The 17,779-nt window shown below is 39.3% G+C and overlaps 2 protein-coding genes and 1 long non-coding RNA gene across 5 annotated transcripts in view; all 3 read left to right on the top strand.

Annotated features, from left to right (window-relative positions):
- ulk2 (unc-51 like autophagy activating kinase 2) overlaps positions 1-4,262 on the top strand; it is a 19,937-nt gene extending 15,675 nt beyond the window's left edge. For both annotated transcript variants that reach the window (XM_015017784.1, XM_015017782.1), the window contains exon 14: positions 1,710-4,262. In XM_015017784.1, coding sequence (XP_014873270.1) covers positions 1,710-1,774 — 65 coding nt within the window. In that variant the 3' untranslated portion in view covers positions 1,775-4,262. The remainder of the gene's footprint in view (positions 1-1,709) is intronic.
- Positions 4,263-8,944: 4,682 nt separating this feature from the next.
- LOC106936649 (uncharacterized) lies at positions 8,945-10,594 on the top strand. Its single transcript, XR_001422180.1, has 2 exons — positions 8,945-9,033; positions 10,253-10,594. It is a non-coding gene; the product is annotated as an uncharacterized LOC106936649 (long non-coding RNA).
- A 243-nt stretch (positions 10,595-10,837) lies between these two features.
- Positions 10,838-17,371, top strand: LOC106936651 (fatty aldehyde dehydrogenase-like). Of its 2 annotated transcripts, none has more exons than XM_015017785.1 (10): positions 10,838-10,961; positions 12,261-12,424; positions 12,531-12,762; positions 14,409-14,494; positions 14,727-14,935; positions 15,443-15,560; positions 15,653-15,794; positions 15,874-16,040; positions 16,119-16,224; positions 16,748-17,371. In XM_015017785.1, exons 2-10 carry the CDS (start codon positions 12,269-12,271, stop codon positions 17,059-17,061), a joined length of 1,530 nt encoding a protein of 509 aa, XP_014873271.1. In that variant the 5' UTR covers positions 10,838-10,961; positions 12,261-12,268; the 3' UTR covers positions 17,062-17,371. The 2 variants fall into 2 exon arrangements, with proteins under 2 accessions (XP_014873271.1, XP_014873272.1); XM_015017786.1 differs by having other exon boundaries at positions 10,839-10,961; positions 16,125-16,224.
- The last annotated feature ends 408 nt before the right edge of the window (positions 17,372-17,779 follow it).

Here is a 17,779-nt window from a genome sequence, read left to right on the forward strand (position 1 = left end):
AGCCCGATTATGATCGGTGACCGATTGATCGGCACACCTCTAGTTTTTATTTATGTTTAGCTGACACTTTTCCACAATTATATTCTTCTGTCTCTCAGATAGATAGGTGGACGGATGTGACAAAAGGAGATGAGTCAGGAATAATACTGACTTTAAACAATAAATACAACACAACAAAGAAGTTTCTAAGTATGTCACTGTACTAATAAGGGCATGACTAGGCTCCATCTTATTCTAAGAACTGTTTTTTGAAGCCTTAAAGAGTATGTAATTTCCTCCATCACATAAATGTTCCAGACTCTTTGGATCCATGGTGGATCCAGGGCCTCTTGATGGTTATGCATTTCAATGCTGCTGTGAGCAACAGAATTAGCAGATATCCATCACCCTTCCTATCAATTCCTCTGAGTATTTCTCCCAACACTGCCACAAGGGGCATTTTTGGAGCATCTCTTCTGAAAATTGCCTTGCAAGCTTCAAAGATCTCCCAGAATACACTTAGTTTAGGACAAGACCAGAAGATATGAGTATGGTTTGTGTTTTGTGTCCCAGTTTCTCCAGCATGAACTGGGTTGTGTTGGGCTCATTTTATTAGTTATTACTGGCGTTCTGAAAAACAAGACGATTACTTTCCATTTGAATTCTCTCCATGTATTAGAATTTGTGGCTTATTGCGCTCCAGTACATATTTCTTCCCATGTGTCTCCTCTTATGGGCTCCTGCAGTTCAGTCTCCCATTTCTGCTTTATATTTATGGACAGAAACAGATCATACTTTAATTACTTTTTGGTTTCCCTTTACTCTTTGTATGTCCGTTAAAACTTATTGAAGATTAGTCCAGTTGTGTGTCCTCACAAAGCTTCCAAGTCGTAAATATCTATAGAAGTCTGTCTTGGGGACACCGAATTCACTTTTCATCTGCTCAAAGGTTTTGGAATTTTTGTCTTCAATTAATTGATGAATATGAGATGGTCCATTAGACCAGTTTCTCAACCCAGAGGCTAACTTGTTTGGTCAAAAGATTTTCATAAATCCTGTATTTGATAAAAGTGCGATCTATTTTAAAAACTTAAAAGCTTGATTGTATTTTGTTCCAGATTTCGTGTGTGTGTCTTTTTTTTTTAATCATAATTGTCACTTCTAAATTGATTTATTGGCTAGATTCACCTAATCTGATCTGGTGTGAACTTGAAATTCAATCAATCTCTACATCTCTTTAACCTGCCTTAATTATCTATTCATCACTACCAATGAAATTATCCTCTGTTACTACAAATTCTATAGTGCTCTCTACACTTCAGATTTGGTCACAATTTAGGTCCCATTTTAAATTTATGTCTCCCTCTAATAAAATGCCGTTATTAAAAAATCTTATTTTTTCTCACGCGACCACTAACGTTGGCTACAGAATTTGGCATGAGAGAGGCATTAGTACAATGAGGGATCTCTACAAAAATGGTTTGTTTCTTTGTTTTTCAGAGTTGTCCTCAAAATTCAACCTACCTGCTTCTCATCTGTTTCTCTATTTCCAAATTAGACATTGTGCTTTTTCGCTGTTCCCAAATAAATCCAGATACCATTTTCTCTAAGTTAACCAAAATAATTTTGCCTTTTCTTTGTGGACACAATAACTTTTGTTTAAATATTTCCATAGTCAGTTGAATTGTTTTTAATCTGGTTACTAACAGGTGTCTCTGTGTGTGTTGCAGATAAAGCCAGTGTGGAACGCAGGATCTCCTCTTTGTGTTACTGTACAGTGACACTGTATGAGTAGCAGGCGCCACCTGACCCCCATAGCGGGACCACACCCTAAAGAGACTCTGGAACTGAGGAACACTCTCCCAGCTTCCTGTTCCTTCCTGTAGCAGCTCAAGCACTTTTCATTTGTTCATTCTTTGTTTTGGAGAGAATTTTTGTGGCCGTTCGTCATCAGTTTGTTGTACTGGCTGTGTTTAAATAACGGCAGAATTTTTAATCTAATTCTGGGGCGCTCAGTCTGTGTTGCAGACTGAGCTCTGAGTGATGCACATTATTCCAACCAAAGATGACAACAAATCAAGAAAATGGTAAAACAGATGTGGACATCAAAGCATTCTTTTAAAGATGATTTTTAATATGATGGGGACATCCCATCAGGTTACCTTAGAAATCCTGGATATTATCGGTTTCTAGCAGGAACAAAGAGGATTCACAGGACTCTGAGACAGTGCTGTGGACTAAAAAGACTTGAGCTCTGGTTGGAGAAACAAATATGAGATTGAATCGGTGATCTTTACTCTTGTTTCAGTTTTAGTGTATTTATTTGGAAATTAACAGACTTCTCTGCCTTTCAAGAAAACCTCAAGTATTACAGATGAAGGAAAACCATCTCAATGGACAAAAAGGAAAAAAAAACACGAGCTTCTGTTACATGAACCCGACAGCCATGAGAGCAAAGGATACTGTAGATTTGTAATCACTTTGTTTTAACTTTGTGTTTTAAACTCCAGCACTTTATTAAAGAACAGGAGGAGGGGACAATGGGAAGAATAATGTGAAGACGGGGTGGACGCTTTTCTCATCACTCTTTTACTCACCCTGATGCATGATCAATAAGTCCTCACATATACATATGTTCAATTGGATGAGTGGGCTGCAGTTTGCAGCTATTTTAAGGCCTCTGACCTTTTTTCTATTAATAACAGAGCAACATTTTGAAAAACAGAGCAACATTTTGAAAGCTTTGCTTCTGTCTTGTTGATCATGTAGCTGACAGTAAGGTGTAGTCAAGGTGGGGTTCGGTTAGGAGGGACTGAATCTTCTCACATGAGCATCCAGATGTGTTGAGTGGATGCTTGTCCTTCTCCTGCAGCCAGCGCGCTGTCCACTGCAAACCCTGCTGAAGTGAAGCTGATCTGTTGCATTACATCACAAGTTCCAACAATAAGATTAATTTTCCTAAAGAAGACAAAAACTTATCAAATGTAGCTTTTTGTCTCATCAGCACTGTAGCTCATTTTTAATAAAACTAAACTTGTTTGTAAACTTGTATATATCTGAATGTGCTGCATGTCAGGGTTCCCCTTTTTGAGGGGGCCCTGTGTTTGTGAGATCTTCCTGAGGGCGGCAGTGGCTGCAGCCTATCAGTCAAAGAGCACAAATCTTTATATGTAGATAGATTAATTTCTATTGCTTGTATTTGTGTTTGCCAAGGGTTTGATAAGAAGACCAATCTTTGGCACACCTGGCGTGTGCCAAAAATTGCAACAAAACTCATGGCAGCTCCAATCTTTCTACCAGGACTGCTTGTTGTTGAGATCACATTCTTTAGCTCATTTAGAAGGCAACCCGTCCATCATTTCCTCCCACTCTGGATTCAGAGTTTTCTCATGCGTCCCCCTGCCTCCCTCTGAAGTCATGTGCTGCGCTCCAAACACTATGTGAGAGCTGCCAGGTGTGCATTAAGGTCAGTACTATCTAGATAGAGCAGGAGGTGCCTTCTCCTGAAAGCAAACACAGGCCTACTCTGTGGAGGTGTGAACATGTTTATCTGTGTAAAAAGAAAAACTCTGAGGAGTTTCAGGACCTATATTCCAGATGTACTGTTCTTTATCTAAACATATCCCTGTGTGAGTTATTCCCTACTCTTTGCCATGACCTCTGATCAACATGAAGCCTTTTACTGCATACAAACTAAAGAGGGAACTGATGAGGTGAGAGTGGGGGGGACACAATCTGCATAGTTTTGGACTGTATTAAAACATGGAGCGTTTTAGATGAAGCATGGGTACCAACTCTGTATCTGACCCTGTAGAACCTCGAGAATGTTGAATGTATCTACCCTGTTGTTTTGCACCTCTCCAGCTTGAACTGAATGCCTATTGAAGTCGGTCACAACTGTTATTAGACTGACTGAGCACCAGATTTGCAAAGTGAAATGTTAACGTTCTACTCCTTTGATTCAAAGCAGTCTCCCTTTGTTCTTGATGGAACTCAATTACAGTGTTTGTAATTAAAATAAATCAAAATGTGTGTTAATTTTCTTTATAAGCTTAGAAAAAATTGCTTTAATTTTTTTTATCCAATAACAAGCTTATGTTTTTATGTTTCATATTATAACTGAAGTACATATACCTACTAATGTTGAGCATCTCACGAGGAGGATGTGGGTTATATTGGCATGTAGAGAAGTGATAAGTTTCATAAAAGGTGGACTATTAACTGGCATGATGATTGCCTTATGTTTTATGTATCAGAAATATCTCATTATTACTAAATCTTTCTGAAGGTAAGCTCTCTCAAAACCTAAAATTTACACTTTCTGAAAACAACTTTCGTCTCTCTGTCTGAAACATAATGTAATCTTCCTTGCATAATGAATAGAACCATTGCCATTAGACTCCTAACACTTTTTATCCAACATCCTATAAGAGCCGAGCTGGATCCCATAGCCATTTCTTTAACTCCCTGTTATCAGATGACATCACGATTCAAATGGAACAAGCATGTTCTTGGTTGTAAACTGGAGTACCTTTGTTTGGGGGGGAGCGGTTGGGAAATTTAGTGCCGAAATAGCCTTTGCTTTGGCGCCCCTTTAACACAGTGCCCTTAAGCATTATAGCTTTATATCTATTTTTTGCACCACTGCATGTTTATGCAGCCTTATTTTGCAGTGACAGGGATGATCAATAGAATGCTACTTGTGGAAGAATACTGGTTCTGTTATTTCTCTGCTGGGTGGATATGGATCTTTACAGCTGAAGAAACAAGGACTGTAAGGAGTGGGGAACTAAGAACCCACCCCGCCCTGAAGACAGGACCCACTGCCTGAAGACTGTTTCTGCTATGGTTGGTGAGGAAACCAACATGTAGAAAAATTGCATTCACTGATTGGCTCCTTCTTTGTTTGACATTTTAAAGCACAAATTGCTGGCCTCAGCCATCGGCATGTTTGGAACTTTATACTAAAGTATTAGCAAACTGTTGCTGGTGGGAGAGGCAGAAGAACTTATTGAAGGTAGCTTGCTTTCAGACTAGTTGCTACGAACTTTATTCTGTGTAGTTATTAACAGATGTTTTGTGAGCAGCCAAGTTTGCTTTCTCAAAATGTGTGTTTTTTTGCAGCAGGTAAAGTACTGCAAACACATCAGGCTACAGAACACAGAAGGATCAATTACAACACTTTCCAGGTGAAACAAATTACATTGTGCTTTCAATATATTACCATTTTGGTAACACTTTATTTGATGGGGTGTGCATAAAACTGACATGACACTGTCATAAACACGAGGAGTCTTTATGAATGTCTGATGTTTGTCATGAAGTTTAATTCGGTAAATAACATTTTTAATGCAAAGATACTTTAAAAATTGGATTAAAAGTCCATCAAAAGTGCCAATTTTGCATTACAGTGTCATTATTTACAAAATAATGCAATCTTGGCACTTTTAAGGGACTTCTAATCCAACTTTTAAAGCAACTTCTCATTAAAAGTGTCATTATTTACTGATTTCACATACCCACAGTGCCTTGAAATGTTCATGCCCATTTGAGTTCAATGTTTTCTCATTGTTGCATCATATATTTAATGGTTAAATCAAGATTTATGCATAAACTGAGGACCAAACAATAAATGTATGCTTTGGCTACAAATGGGTACAGATTATTTGTAAACCAGTAACTTTTTAGGCATCTGGTACAAATATTTATACATGCCCAGACAATCATGATCAAAGTTATTCCGTTATGTCTGGATGCTCTGTGCCTAAAAATATGGCACAAATTATAAGTCTGCTGCATGTTCCACATATTGTGCAGGCCAACGAGCGACGGATTAGTGCAGCTAGTCTGCTGACAATATTTATGTAATAAAACAAAAAACACCATGATTAAACTTTAATATTGTGTCATGTTAATAAACAAATAGAAATGAATATTAACAAACACCAGAGAACAAACAACCATCAAATGAATATTAAAGATAAAACAAATAAGAATTCTTTACTTCAGAGTTCCTTTATGGGCTCGTATGAATGCTTTTACAAAAGAAATTTAGCACTCCTTATTTGTAATCTTTGAAGATCAGATCCTTGGGCTTTAACATCAATTTCTTTGTGGTTCCTGCAGATAACTTCATGGACCTTGTGTATGACTCATTCAAAAAAAAAAAAAAGCCCATTATCTTTGCCTTAATGTTTGCTGACGAGACAAAAAAGCCTCACCAAATGTTTCATTTCATGCTGTGAGCTTTATTAGCTTGAACATTAAAGTATGTACCAAACCTTGATTTTTATGCCCCACTACACCCCTGTTCTTATTACATTTGATTTTCTGTTTATGACAAGGATGTTAAAGATGTTTTATTGTATTTTAATGCCTCAAACCCTTCATCTCTGGGTCACTGCAGGAGTTTTACACTAACAGCCCAAAGACCAATGATGACTACGGGTGCATCATTAACCAGCACCAGTTTAAAGAATCGTGGGTGTCATGGAGGGGTGCATCACTGTGTTTGGTGGTGATGCTGATGAATCTCAGGGCTAGATAGGGAAGTGATTTGTTCAGATATTCCTGGAACTCTGGGGCATCTGTACTTAATGTAGTAGGGCAGACATAGGATTTCAAGCATAGTTCACCATGAGAATGAGATCATTCCTTTAAAGAAGGCCATCTTAAAGGCTTCATGTTAGCCAGTTTTGATGTGTTTCGAAGTGTAATAGGCCTTGGCAAATATTCTAGGATCTTTTTATCTCACATTGAAAGGTTTAGGTGTATATTTGTATAAATCAAACAATATGCGGTGCTGTGTAAAGTATTTATACCAAATGTTCTTATGTATCCATAAACATTATTGCTGTACCTTATACATCAATTCAAACAAATTAGTCTGGAAATTAAATTAGGGATAAAAATTAAAATGTACGAAGAATAAATATAGAGCAATGTGAAAGTAATTGTTTAAACTGAAGAGTGTGGTTTTAACATGACAAAAGCGTTTTGCTTTATTTCTGTGGTAACTAGCTCTGCTTAAAGATAACCAGTGGCGCCCTCTTCTGGACTACAACAGAGAAGATCTTAGCCATCCTCTTAAGTTGTGAGTCAAATCGACCTGTTTTAAAGTTTAACATTTTTTAAAGAAATAGTTGGAAGTATTTTTTCTGCTTGAAACTATTTCTATTTGTCTTAATAAGTACACTCTACATATAAATTGAAAATGGTTCATTTTACAAATTTGCAAAACCCCCAGCATCTACATATCACATAAATACTATTCGGGTATCTATGCAGTCAAGTTGAAGGGTGAAAAGGGTAAAAAAAATTCCAATTCTATATGTTTCCTTGCAACTATGAGACATATTTTACCACACACACACACCATACACATACATGCACACACAAGCCCATTTTCTTACTATTCTCTTTACTTCACTAGGAAACTGCGAGAAGGCAGGTATTCATACAACTTTTGACGGGAACCTTTTCTGTTCCCGTGAACAAACTCCACCCACACTGAGTGGACACTCAGCAGAAGTGGAGGGAAAACATAAATACTCTCTGCATGACTCATTTGTCTTGATTTTAATCAGTGTCAATTTGACTCGGAACAGAATACGTGTCTCAAGTTCAATTATAAAGATCACCTATTGGAAAAAAAGAAAACTCAAAATGTAATATAAAAAAAATTACAAAAGATCAATTTCAAGGATAGTTATTGTTTTTTTTGTGTGTAGATTTTTTCAGTGGACATAAAAAATGTAAATTACATTTTTTTATGTAGTTCACATAAAAAACTACATAAAATATGTAGTTTTTTTTATATTTATGTAAATGTAGTTTGCGTTTACATAAACTACATTTATGTAAATGTAGTAAATTGTCGTCATTGATCCTTTATTTGTGAGAAATAAAAAAACATAATTGTACAGATATTGATTGAAACGGTTAGTATTGGAGTTAATAATCAGATACAAAAATGTTTTGGAGGATTTTTTTTTTTTGTTTCTGACACTATTGCATGATTAAACACTCCACGGGTCAAATTGATGTAGGAACATTATTGCTGTACCTCAGAATCGAATATAACAGGAGAGTTAAGCAGACTTTACAAGTTAATCAACTGGCACTAATTTTAATTTAATAAAATTAACTGACAAATAATCTTAATCAATTGTTATATGTGCAGTTTTTAGGATTGTGTTATCCTATGAAATGCTTGGACTGTCTTCACGGAAAAGGATTTAGAATTTAACCAGACCGTAAAGAGTTTAGAATGGTGCTTTCAGCCAGGGCATGTTTAGCCTCGATGCATCCTGCTAAACACGGCATAAATGTGTTATGGATTTAAGAACTTGGGAATCTAAGGAGACCATAAACAGACAGGATGTTATCTTTTACCATATGTTGTTGTTTTGTTCAGGTCCCACAGTGTTGTAAAATGTAATGGGTGACTCCAGAATGATGCAGGAGGAGATCTTTGGACCACTACTGCCCATCATCATAGTGTATGGATGAGGCCATCCACTTCATAAATGAGAGAGAGAAGCCATTAGTTCTCTATGTGTTTTCCCACAATGCCAAGGTAAATGCTTGGCCTGCAGGCGGATGTTTTCCTCTTCTTAATGCTAAAGGAATATCTTTTAAATATCTGATCGAAAAAGTGCTAGCTGAGATGTCTAGTGGAGCCCTGGTGGCCAATGACTGTATCGTCCGCTTCCTGGACAGCACTCTGCCGTTTGGAGGAGTTGGAGCGTGTAGGCTGTCTGTCTTCCTGCTGATCACCATTCATCACAAGGTTTTCACTCTGACTTTCAATGTTCTGTTCCTCAGGTCACAGCGGTATGGGCCGGTACCGAGGCCGCCACACTTTTGAACAGCTCAGCAACCTTCGCAGTTGCATGATCAAATAACTCAAAATGAAGGGGCTGAACGACATGCAATCCCCCTCCCACCCCACGCTGGGCCCGCCGCTTCTTACTTTCACAGCTTAATGTGCAGAAGCTGCGCAACATGGCTATGTTGGCTATGCTGACTTGCCTTGCAGCCTTTGTGGTGCAGGTAAAAGAAAACTGCCATGCCTGTTGCAATTAGCAATGAATCAATTAATCATGAATTCAAATGAACTTGATAATTTTCATTCTGATGATTAATATTTTTGATATTAATCATCAAATGATTAATATCAAATCATCAATTAATCATCAATGATTAATATTTTTGATATTAATCATCAGACTAATATATACTCTGGTTAGATTTGCTATTGTTTTGTCTGTCAATTACAATATTTCATCTTGTTTGATTATATTTAATGCGATATTTCAAGCAGATTAAAGATGGAGGGAAATTGGCCAGAGATCAATTTACCTTTTTCAAACCTATAAATCTGACCAATGATGGTTTTCACTTTAGGTGTTAGAGTTGGGGCTGTTCTCCCTGTGCATGTGTGGGTTCTCTCTAGGTACTCCAGCTTTCTCCCACAGCTTAAAAACATAACTGTCAGATTCTCCTTAGTTGTGTGTGTGCATGATTGTTTGTTCTGTCTCTCTCTGTTGCCCTGTGATGGACTGGTGACCTGTCCAGGGTAATCCCGCCTCTCGCCTGTTGACCCCTGGATATAGGCACCAAGTACCCCTCCCAATCCCACTAGGGATAAGCGTGTATGACAATGGATGGATGTACGTTAGAGTTGGATAAACAATGACATTTCTCTGTCAGATGTGGATTATGTAAGCTTATCACCACAAACGTCTCTAACTGGTGAACAACCATTAGATATCAGTAGTGGTTTCTTGCATAAAATATCTGAATGTTATCTTTTCTTCAATAATTTATTGTTAATAATTAACAAAGTTATTCTATTGTGTCATCCAAAGTACTAATCAGTGCTGGCACCACAGGAGAGTTATTTATTGGAGCCTAGTTCCAAAAGCAATAATTCTGCTCAGGATTATCAATAGTAAAGCAGCTAGTTTTACACACAGTAAATTCTGTTAGCAACTTTATAAATATTATCAAATCATTTTCCATGTTAATCGGACAAGTACATGCTGTCCCCTCATACAGCAATGGCTTTGTCTCTGAGAGACAATGTGTTTTTGTCCGGAAAACCTGCCCACACATCTACCCTCCTTTTAATTACCCAACATGCCTCACTGCCCTTGGTTGAAGGCCTCCTTTGTTCTGGTCAGCTCCACTGTTGTTGACGTCCATGTTTGTTGTACTCATCTGGAACAGCTCAGCCATGTTTCTGTTTTCTGTATCTTGTTGCCTGCAGCGATTCCTGCACTGAAGCTGAGCAGTCGATGCAGGTCATCTGCAGCTGGAATCCAGTCTGGTCCATCACTGTATTAGTCAGATGCATTTCATATTTGAAATGCTTGGACTACTTGGACTTATATTTGGAAGTCCAAGTTATATTTGGAAGGACATATGATTGAAGTTATCATTTTAAAGATGTTTTGTGTAAACCAAGTATATAAAATCTTCTACATTTTTATGCTCACATTTGTGATTTAACTGTAGGAGTCAGTGTCCAGCAATATGTTACCATAGCAATCCATTAGAGTTAATAAAAATCTCTCTTTAGTTCAGGCTGGTCCTCACATTTCCTGTTAATTAAAAAAAATAAAAAATAAAATTTCTTCACTGTTTTCTTTCTGTACCATTTTTCCTCCATAAGGCCTTCCATCCAAACTGACATCTGTGTCCTTCCAAGGTTTGCTATAAAGAGAACAGTAACCTCTGAACTGCTCATTAAAGGCTGTAAAAGTAGTAGCCAGAAAGCAGCTCCCGTATCATGTAATTGCTGAATAAAAGGTGGGAGGGAGGGGGGAGTGGTGCAGACTTGGTAACTGACTCCAGAGCTGCGCCAGTGGCAGACGGCGCACACAGGTCAGCTGGAGAGCAGGAAGCCCCACAGCGGGACGGGAACATTCAACTCATATCCGACCAGATCAAGCTCCAGTCCAGCTGCAGTGAGTTCGGTACGTAGACACGCTTCATGGACCGGCTTCCGTAGTCACTTTAGTCTCAGTCACATTAATATTTTAGAACTGAGAGATGCAGTGCAACAGATAAAAATGGTCTAAGTTGGCCTACGTTGGTGAGAGGATGCAGACTCAATTTAATGTAAACTGTTTTATTGAGAAAATATATATAATGTTATAACGATGCTTATGTGGAGTCTGAAAGTCTTTTTTTCTACAGAAATGTGGGGTTCACCGCACTAAAAGCCTGGATTGTACAGGCTGAATTATTGGTTTGATCTAGAATCCTGAGTTCAGTTTTCAACCCAACAGATGGAAGTGACGCTAAGGGTAATAAACCTGGCTCTCTAAACAGGCAATTAGTGGTTAAGATACATTTTTACATGTAGCTTCATTTATTTACGCAACTAAGATAGTGTCAGATAGGCGATTAAGGACAAAAACATCATGACTACTAAGACATTTTTATTGACAAATCAATTTGAATTTACACTATTAAGTGTTCTATAAAGTGTATGAAATCAGTCCCATGTATGTTCTTGCAGCAACTTTACTAATTACTTTAATTTTTAAGATGGTATAACCGATGGTGAAGAGGCAGTGGTAGAGGTCAAGATGTTATCAGAACACAATGAGCTGAATTAGAACATGAGCTCCACGGAGCCAGTGGCAGGACTGGGGTGATACCTCTGTCTTCTTTTTCATTCATTACTTCCAGCAGCTTTCTCAGAAAGTACATTTTAGCACTTGTGCTTCATTGTGTTTACTTTATGTAAGGCTGATGTTTTAAGCAAATCTTTTGAAGCCATTTTATTCTTTTACTCAACAAGCACTTTGATTAATACTTTAATACAGCGTTTCCCAACCCTGGTCCTCGAGGCACACTGCCCTGCATGTTTTAGAAATTTCCCTGCTTTAATGCACGTCATTCTGCTGATTGCAGTTCAGCAAAGACCTGCTAATTGAAATCACCTCTGCTGAAGCAAGGAAACACCTAAAACATGCAGGCCAGTGTGCCTTGAGGACCAGGGTTAGGAAACACTGCTTTAATAAAATGGTGCTAAACTAATATATTTGCATTTTCCTATCCTCTTTTTTAAAATAAACTGAAATCCCTCAAAATTTGCCTTTTTAAAACTGTAAATGTTAGAATAGAAAATATTTCAAATATCTACTGAAGGAATAAAGGACAGCACAGTGGCTAGCACTGTTTCCTTGCAGCTGGGGCGTTGTTGGTTGTTGGTTCTAACCTGTCCACTGCTGGAGACCCACGGTCTGGGCCTTGTCGTTGAGCAGGTGACTGGATGGAAAGGCAGCTGTTGCAGCAGGCCAAGGAGGCCTTCGTCAGTGGCAGGGCTCGACCTCTAGAGTTCAGACTCCAGCAGCTTCACGCCCTGCAGAGGATGATCATGGAGAAGGAGACTGAGATTTCCACTGCTCTCAAACAAGACATCAGCAGGGTAAGGGGACAGACTACCGCTGGAGCACCAAACATACATGTTCATACACACACAGAAGAGTGGTGTATAGCTGGGTTTGGTTCCATGACTGCTGGGTTTTCCACAGAGCCAGTATGACACGCCTCTCCTGGAACTGATCAGCATTGAGAATGAGATCAAGCTGGCCATAGAGAAGCTTGCACAGTGGGCTGCTCCTCGTCCTGTAGAAAAGAGCCTCTTTACTATATCGGACGAGGTCTACATTCAGCCAGAGCCCCTGGGAGTGGTTCTCATCATTGGGGCCTGGAACTACCCCTGGGCTCTAACTCTGATTCCACTGGTTGGAGCCATTGCTGCGGGTAGGAGCTTTTTTACTTTCTGCTTCTGATTTTGGCTTCTAAAAACTCAGCATGCAACCCAAAGTTTACATCAACAAATTCAATGCAAATTGTTGGATGCACATCAACACTGGACTCTAGAGCAGTGGAGACGGGTTCTTTCTCATTTTGATTTAGGTGTGGACTTTGAATGGACCATTCTAAGACTTTAGATCTACATTATGCTGTTGTAGCTGTGGATGTATGTTTAGGGTTTCAGGTCTTCTGCAGGTGCTGACATGTTTTCTTCCAGCACTGCCCTACACCTGCTCCACCCCCATCAACTCTGGCTAGCTTCCTGTCCCTGCTAAAGAAAAGCAGACCCAAATTATGACATTGCTACCACTATGTTATAACTCTTATAAGCAATATGTTTTTTTTTTTTTACACATTTATTAAAACTGCTACTTTGTCATTACATGGTATGAGACAGAAAATCTGAAAAATCGGGGGACAGAAAATGGTGTATTTCTGTCCCCTAACATCTGCAGAAATATATCATTTGGTCAGAAACAACCAATCAGAGTCAGGAGGAGGGTCTTACCACTGATCTTCAGGCTTGTGTTCAGGCTGCTCAATGTGCTAATGGTGGAGAAACAACTTACTATTACCAAAAAACTGTTCATCCATGTTTACTAGCCTGTGCATCCACCTCTGGTTTTGATGTGGGTAACTAGCTGTAGCATAACAGAGAGCAAGGGGGTGTCCATAAGGGTGATTGACAGCTCTAAGACCCTCCTCCTGGCTCTTATTGGTTGTTTCTGACTGAGCAGTCTATTTCTGCAGATGGCCGTAGGACCACAAGGAGAATATAGAGGCGCTACATTTTTTTTTTCAGATTAGCTGTCTCATGTTATACTTCCACAATGTGGAGACAGCTTTAACAAATATGTAAAAACATATTGTTTATAAAAGTTACATACTGCAGCTGTAAAGAGGTGATTTGTAGTATTGGTTTTCAGCCAACTACTGTTGAGCATTTGTAGTTAATGTTTTAGTTTCATCTGGCCTGAACTCATTCTTCCACATGTTCCTGTCTCCATGTTCAGATGATGGATTGATCAGACCTCTGTGAGACGTTTACATCTTATTTTATTTTAGAACCTGGCCCTGCTTTAAACTTCTCCAGAACTTTTCCCACATCTGTTTTTATGATGATATTTGTTTTATAGTGTGTAATGATCTTTACGTGCAGAACAGCTGCATTTATACTTATATTATGTTAAACACAGGTGTGCTCTATTTACTACAGAGCCTTCAGAAACTGATTGGTCAGCCTGGATTTTAATGAGTGGTATTGGAGTAAAGGAGGTTTGAATGCAAATGTATGCCACAACTTTTGACATTTTTGATTTTTAAAAAATGTTTAAAATTATGTACCATTTTCCTTCACCCTTACATGTTGGATTTTGTTGATGATAAAATCTTTTTTTTAAATTAATCTAATGAGGTTTTTGTCTGGAATAATATGAAATGTGAAAAAGTTCATGGAGTATGTATGTACTTGTATGAACCCTGTAATAACTGTACAAACTTCACTTGATACCCCTCCCCCACTCCCCTGCCAGCATTCTCATCCTCCTACTGTCCCTGCTCTGCGTCACTCTGTGATTTCATTCCATTCACAGGCAACGCAGCTGTGGTGAAACCGTCCGAGTTGAGCAAGTGCTCGTCCCTCCTGCTACATGCACTGCTGCCTTGCTATCTGGACAAGGTCTGAACACCCACTGCTGGTGTTGATAAGATAATGCTGGACTCAAAGGCTGTTAAGTTTCCACATAGCACAGCTTATCACTGAGATTAATTTGTCTCTGTTTAATGGAAAGTTTTTACTCCCTCCAGCTGAATAGCTGAGTCCTGATTCTTGAACATGATTTTTCTTTATTTCACTCAACAAGTACAGCATTGAGTACTCAATGAGAAGAAAATATCTTGTTTACCTCCAGGATCTGTACCCAGTAGTGACAGGTGGTGTGTCAGAGACCCAGCAGCTGCTGAGGCTCAGGTTTGATCACATCTTCTACACGGGCGGTAGCACAGCGGGCAAACTGGTGATGGAGGCTGCAGCGCGCCACCTCACCCCTGTAACCCTGGAGCTGGGCGGGAAGAGTCCCTGCTACATCGACAAAGACTGTGATGTCAGGACAGCCTGCCGGTAACACTGTCATCACCAGCACACAGACAAAGCTGACTGCTGAACTGATGTAGAAAAACTACAAACTTTCCAGGAGATTTTAGGCAAATAACACATGGTAGAGAGTCAGATGGTTTTTCCATCTTTAGATTGCAACTTTTAAAAGGGCAGTATCATGTAAAATCTACTTTTTTGAGCTTTACATCATGTTATAGTGTTAGTCCCTCATCAAAAACACACCTGGTGTTTTGCTTTGATTCTTTCATGCATGTTTGAGAAATCCTTTCTCTGGGAAATCCTTTCTCAAACATACAAACATGCAAACAAATAATAACAAAACCAAAAACAAACTCAAACAACCCAAGATCCAAACAGATATATAGCTCAAGTACATTTTGCATAATATTGCTCCTTCAAAATTTTTAAGCTGGTATTGACTGGAACCTTCAGCTGGCATCATTACGTGTTCTTTCATTGCTTTCTAAAGCATTTCAAGGATTCTCCCAGTAATGACTGTTCTGTTTGCAGGCGCGTCACATGGGGGAAGTTTGTGAACTGTGGCCAGACTTGTATCGCTCCAGACTATATTCTGTGTGAGCCCTGCATCCAGGGCCAGGTGGTTGAATTCATCCGAGAGACTCTGCTGGTAGCACATCAACTTTGACCTGCTGTTAGTTTTACGTTAAACTGGGCAGTATAGAGCTTTATTGAAACCCTTTATATTTTTACTTTTCACAGGAATTCTATGGTGCTGATCCGAAATGCTCGCCTGATTACGGCCGAATCATCAACCAGGAGCACTTCAACAGAATCATGAGTCTGATGGAGGGATACACTCCTGTTGTGGGGGGGCAGAGTGATTCCTCACAGTGGTACATTGGTAAGATGAGGCATTTTAAATCACTGTTCACGTTTCTGTTTTCATTCCAGTTTCATGAACTGTGTTCTTCCTTTGACAGCCCCAACGGTGCTGAAGGATGTGCCCCCCCACTCCAGGCTGATGCAGGAGGAGATCTTTGGCCCTCTCCTGCCAATAGTCACAGTGAGCGACATGGAGGATGCCATTAACTTTATCAATGAGAGGGAGAAACCCTTGGCTCTCTATATCTTCTGTTCTGACCAGAAGGTGGGGCTCACAAAACAGAAAACAACTTTTAGACTTTTGGACCTTTCTCTATGTGACTCTTGTGATTCCTCCCATCTGACCAAGGCAATAAAACGGATGATTGAGGAGACCACCAGTGGAGGAGTGACAGTTAATGATGTCATGATGCACTACACAGTCAGCTCACTCCCATTTGGAGGCGTTGGTGAGAATCATGACAAGCAATTTTGTTGAGTCTAATGAAAGAATGTCTTCAGAAAGCTCTTTGTAGATATTTGGTCCTGTAGTGTACATCATTTACATAATGACACAATGTAGTTTAGCTTGGAGAGCTCCACCTATGGTTTTCCAAATTAGATTAGGGAAAATAGAAATAAAGGAGGAAAAGGACAGTACAGGTGTTTTTATCTCTCCTTTTCAGTCCACCCATCCATCCATCCATCCATCCATCCATCCATCCATCCATCCATCCATCCATCCATCATCAAGTTTTGGATTTAACCGACCCACATGCAGATATGACACACAGGGAAAGCAGTTTGAGGTGGTTTATTAACTAAAAGGAAATAGAAAGTGTTTGGGGAACTCTGGAGGATGCAGGAAACTCAGGTTCCCACAGAGAAGCACAAGGTTTGATTTGATCCGGGAAGTGGAATTGAAAGATTTGAAAGATGAGTCTGATTCTGTTGTTGAGTCCTGACTCTACTTGTGTTCTGGACCCTCTCCAGGTCAGAGTGGCATGGGTCATTATCATGGCAAACACACCTTCGACCAGCTGAGTCACCAGAGAGCGTGCCTGATTCGTTCGCTAAAGATGGAGAGGGTAAATCTGGCGCGCTATCCTCCCCAGGACCGCCGGCGAGCGCGGAGGGTCCGCATGGCCCTCAGGTCCCCTCTGATCGACACGTCCAAGAGGACGCTCATCTGGGCTGTTGTGGCCACCATCCTGGGCATCGGCCTGTTCATCACTCTGTTGGTCATCCTGCTCATAGCTGCCGGCCTTAACTGCACCTGCTGGTACTGGAGAGGCTTCTATAACTAGCAGAGCTACAGAACCGCTTTCCTTCACAAACTCTTTCCAAAGATTTAGAAATGCGTCAGTGATTTTACACAGATCTGTTTGGACTTGAGATGTTTTAGTGTTTAATATACATAATTGTTTAATCTAACTTGTTTTTTCCCCCTGCTTCTCAATTTTGTGTCAGAGGATTTTGCTCAGCAACTAAATAACCCTAGCTCAGTCATTACTGTTGTGAATGGTTCTTTTCTTAAGGAAATAAATTCTAAACAAGCAAATCATACACTATGATGTGTGTATCTGTTTTTGTTTTCAAATAAAAGATTTGATCTGACCATATATCATCCTTACTTGACAATGTTTAATGTAATTTGACATGAAACTAAGATTTTGTATACAGCACCTGGAAAAAGTATTCATATTGCTTGAACTTTTCCATGTTTTTGTCACAATCATCATGGACATCAGTGTATTTTATTAAAATTGTATGTGACAAACCAAAACAAATCTGGGCTTAATTGTAAGGTGAACATTTTTGTAAATGAAATTCTGAAAAGTGTGGTATGAATTTGTCCCCAGCCTCTTTTCATCCAACACTTCTAGATAAAATCCAGTGCAACTAAAAACCTTCAGAAATCAGCACTCTTACAACTAGTGTAAGAGCGCTGTACACTAGTTGTATAGTGCTCTTAGAGCAGTCAGAGGATTTCTCCATCCTTTCCAACAAACCCTTCCTTATAGC

This window comes from Poecilia latipinna, unplaced genomic scaffold, assembly GCF_001443285.1.
Source record: "Poecilia latipinna isolate Pla-1442-1.1 unplaced genomic scaffold, P_latipinna-1.0 Scaffold2188, whole genome shotgun sequence".
Taxonomy (NCBI): Eukaryota; Metazoa; Chordata; class Actinopteri; order Cyprinodontiformes; family Poeciliidae; genus Poecilia; species Poecilia latipinna.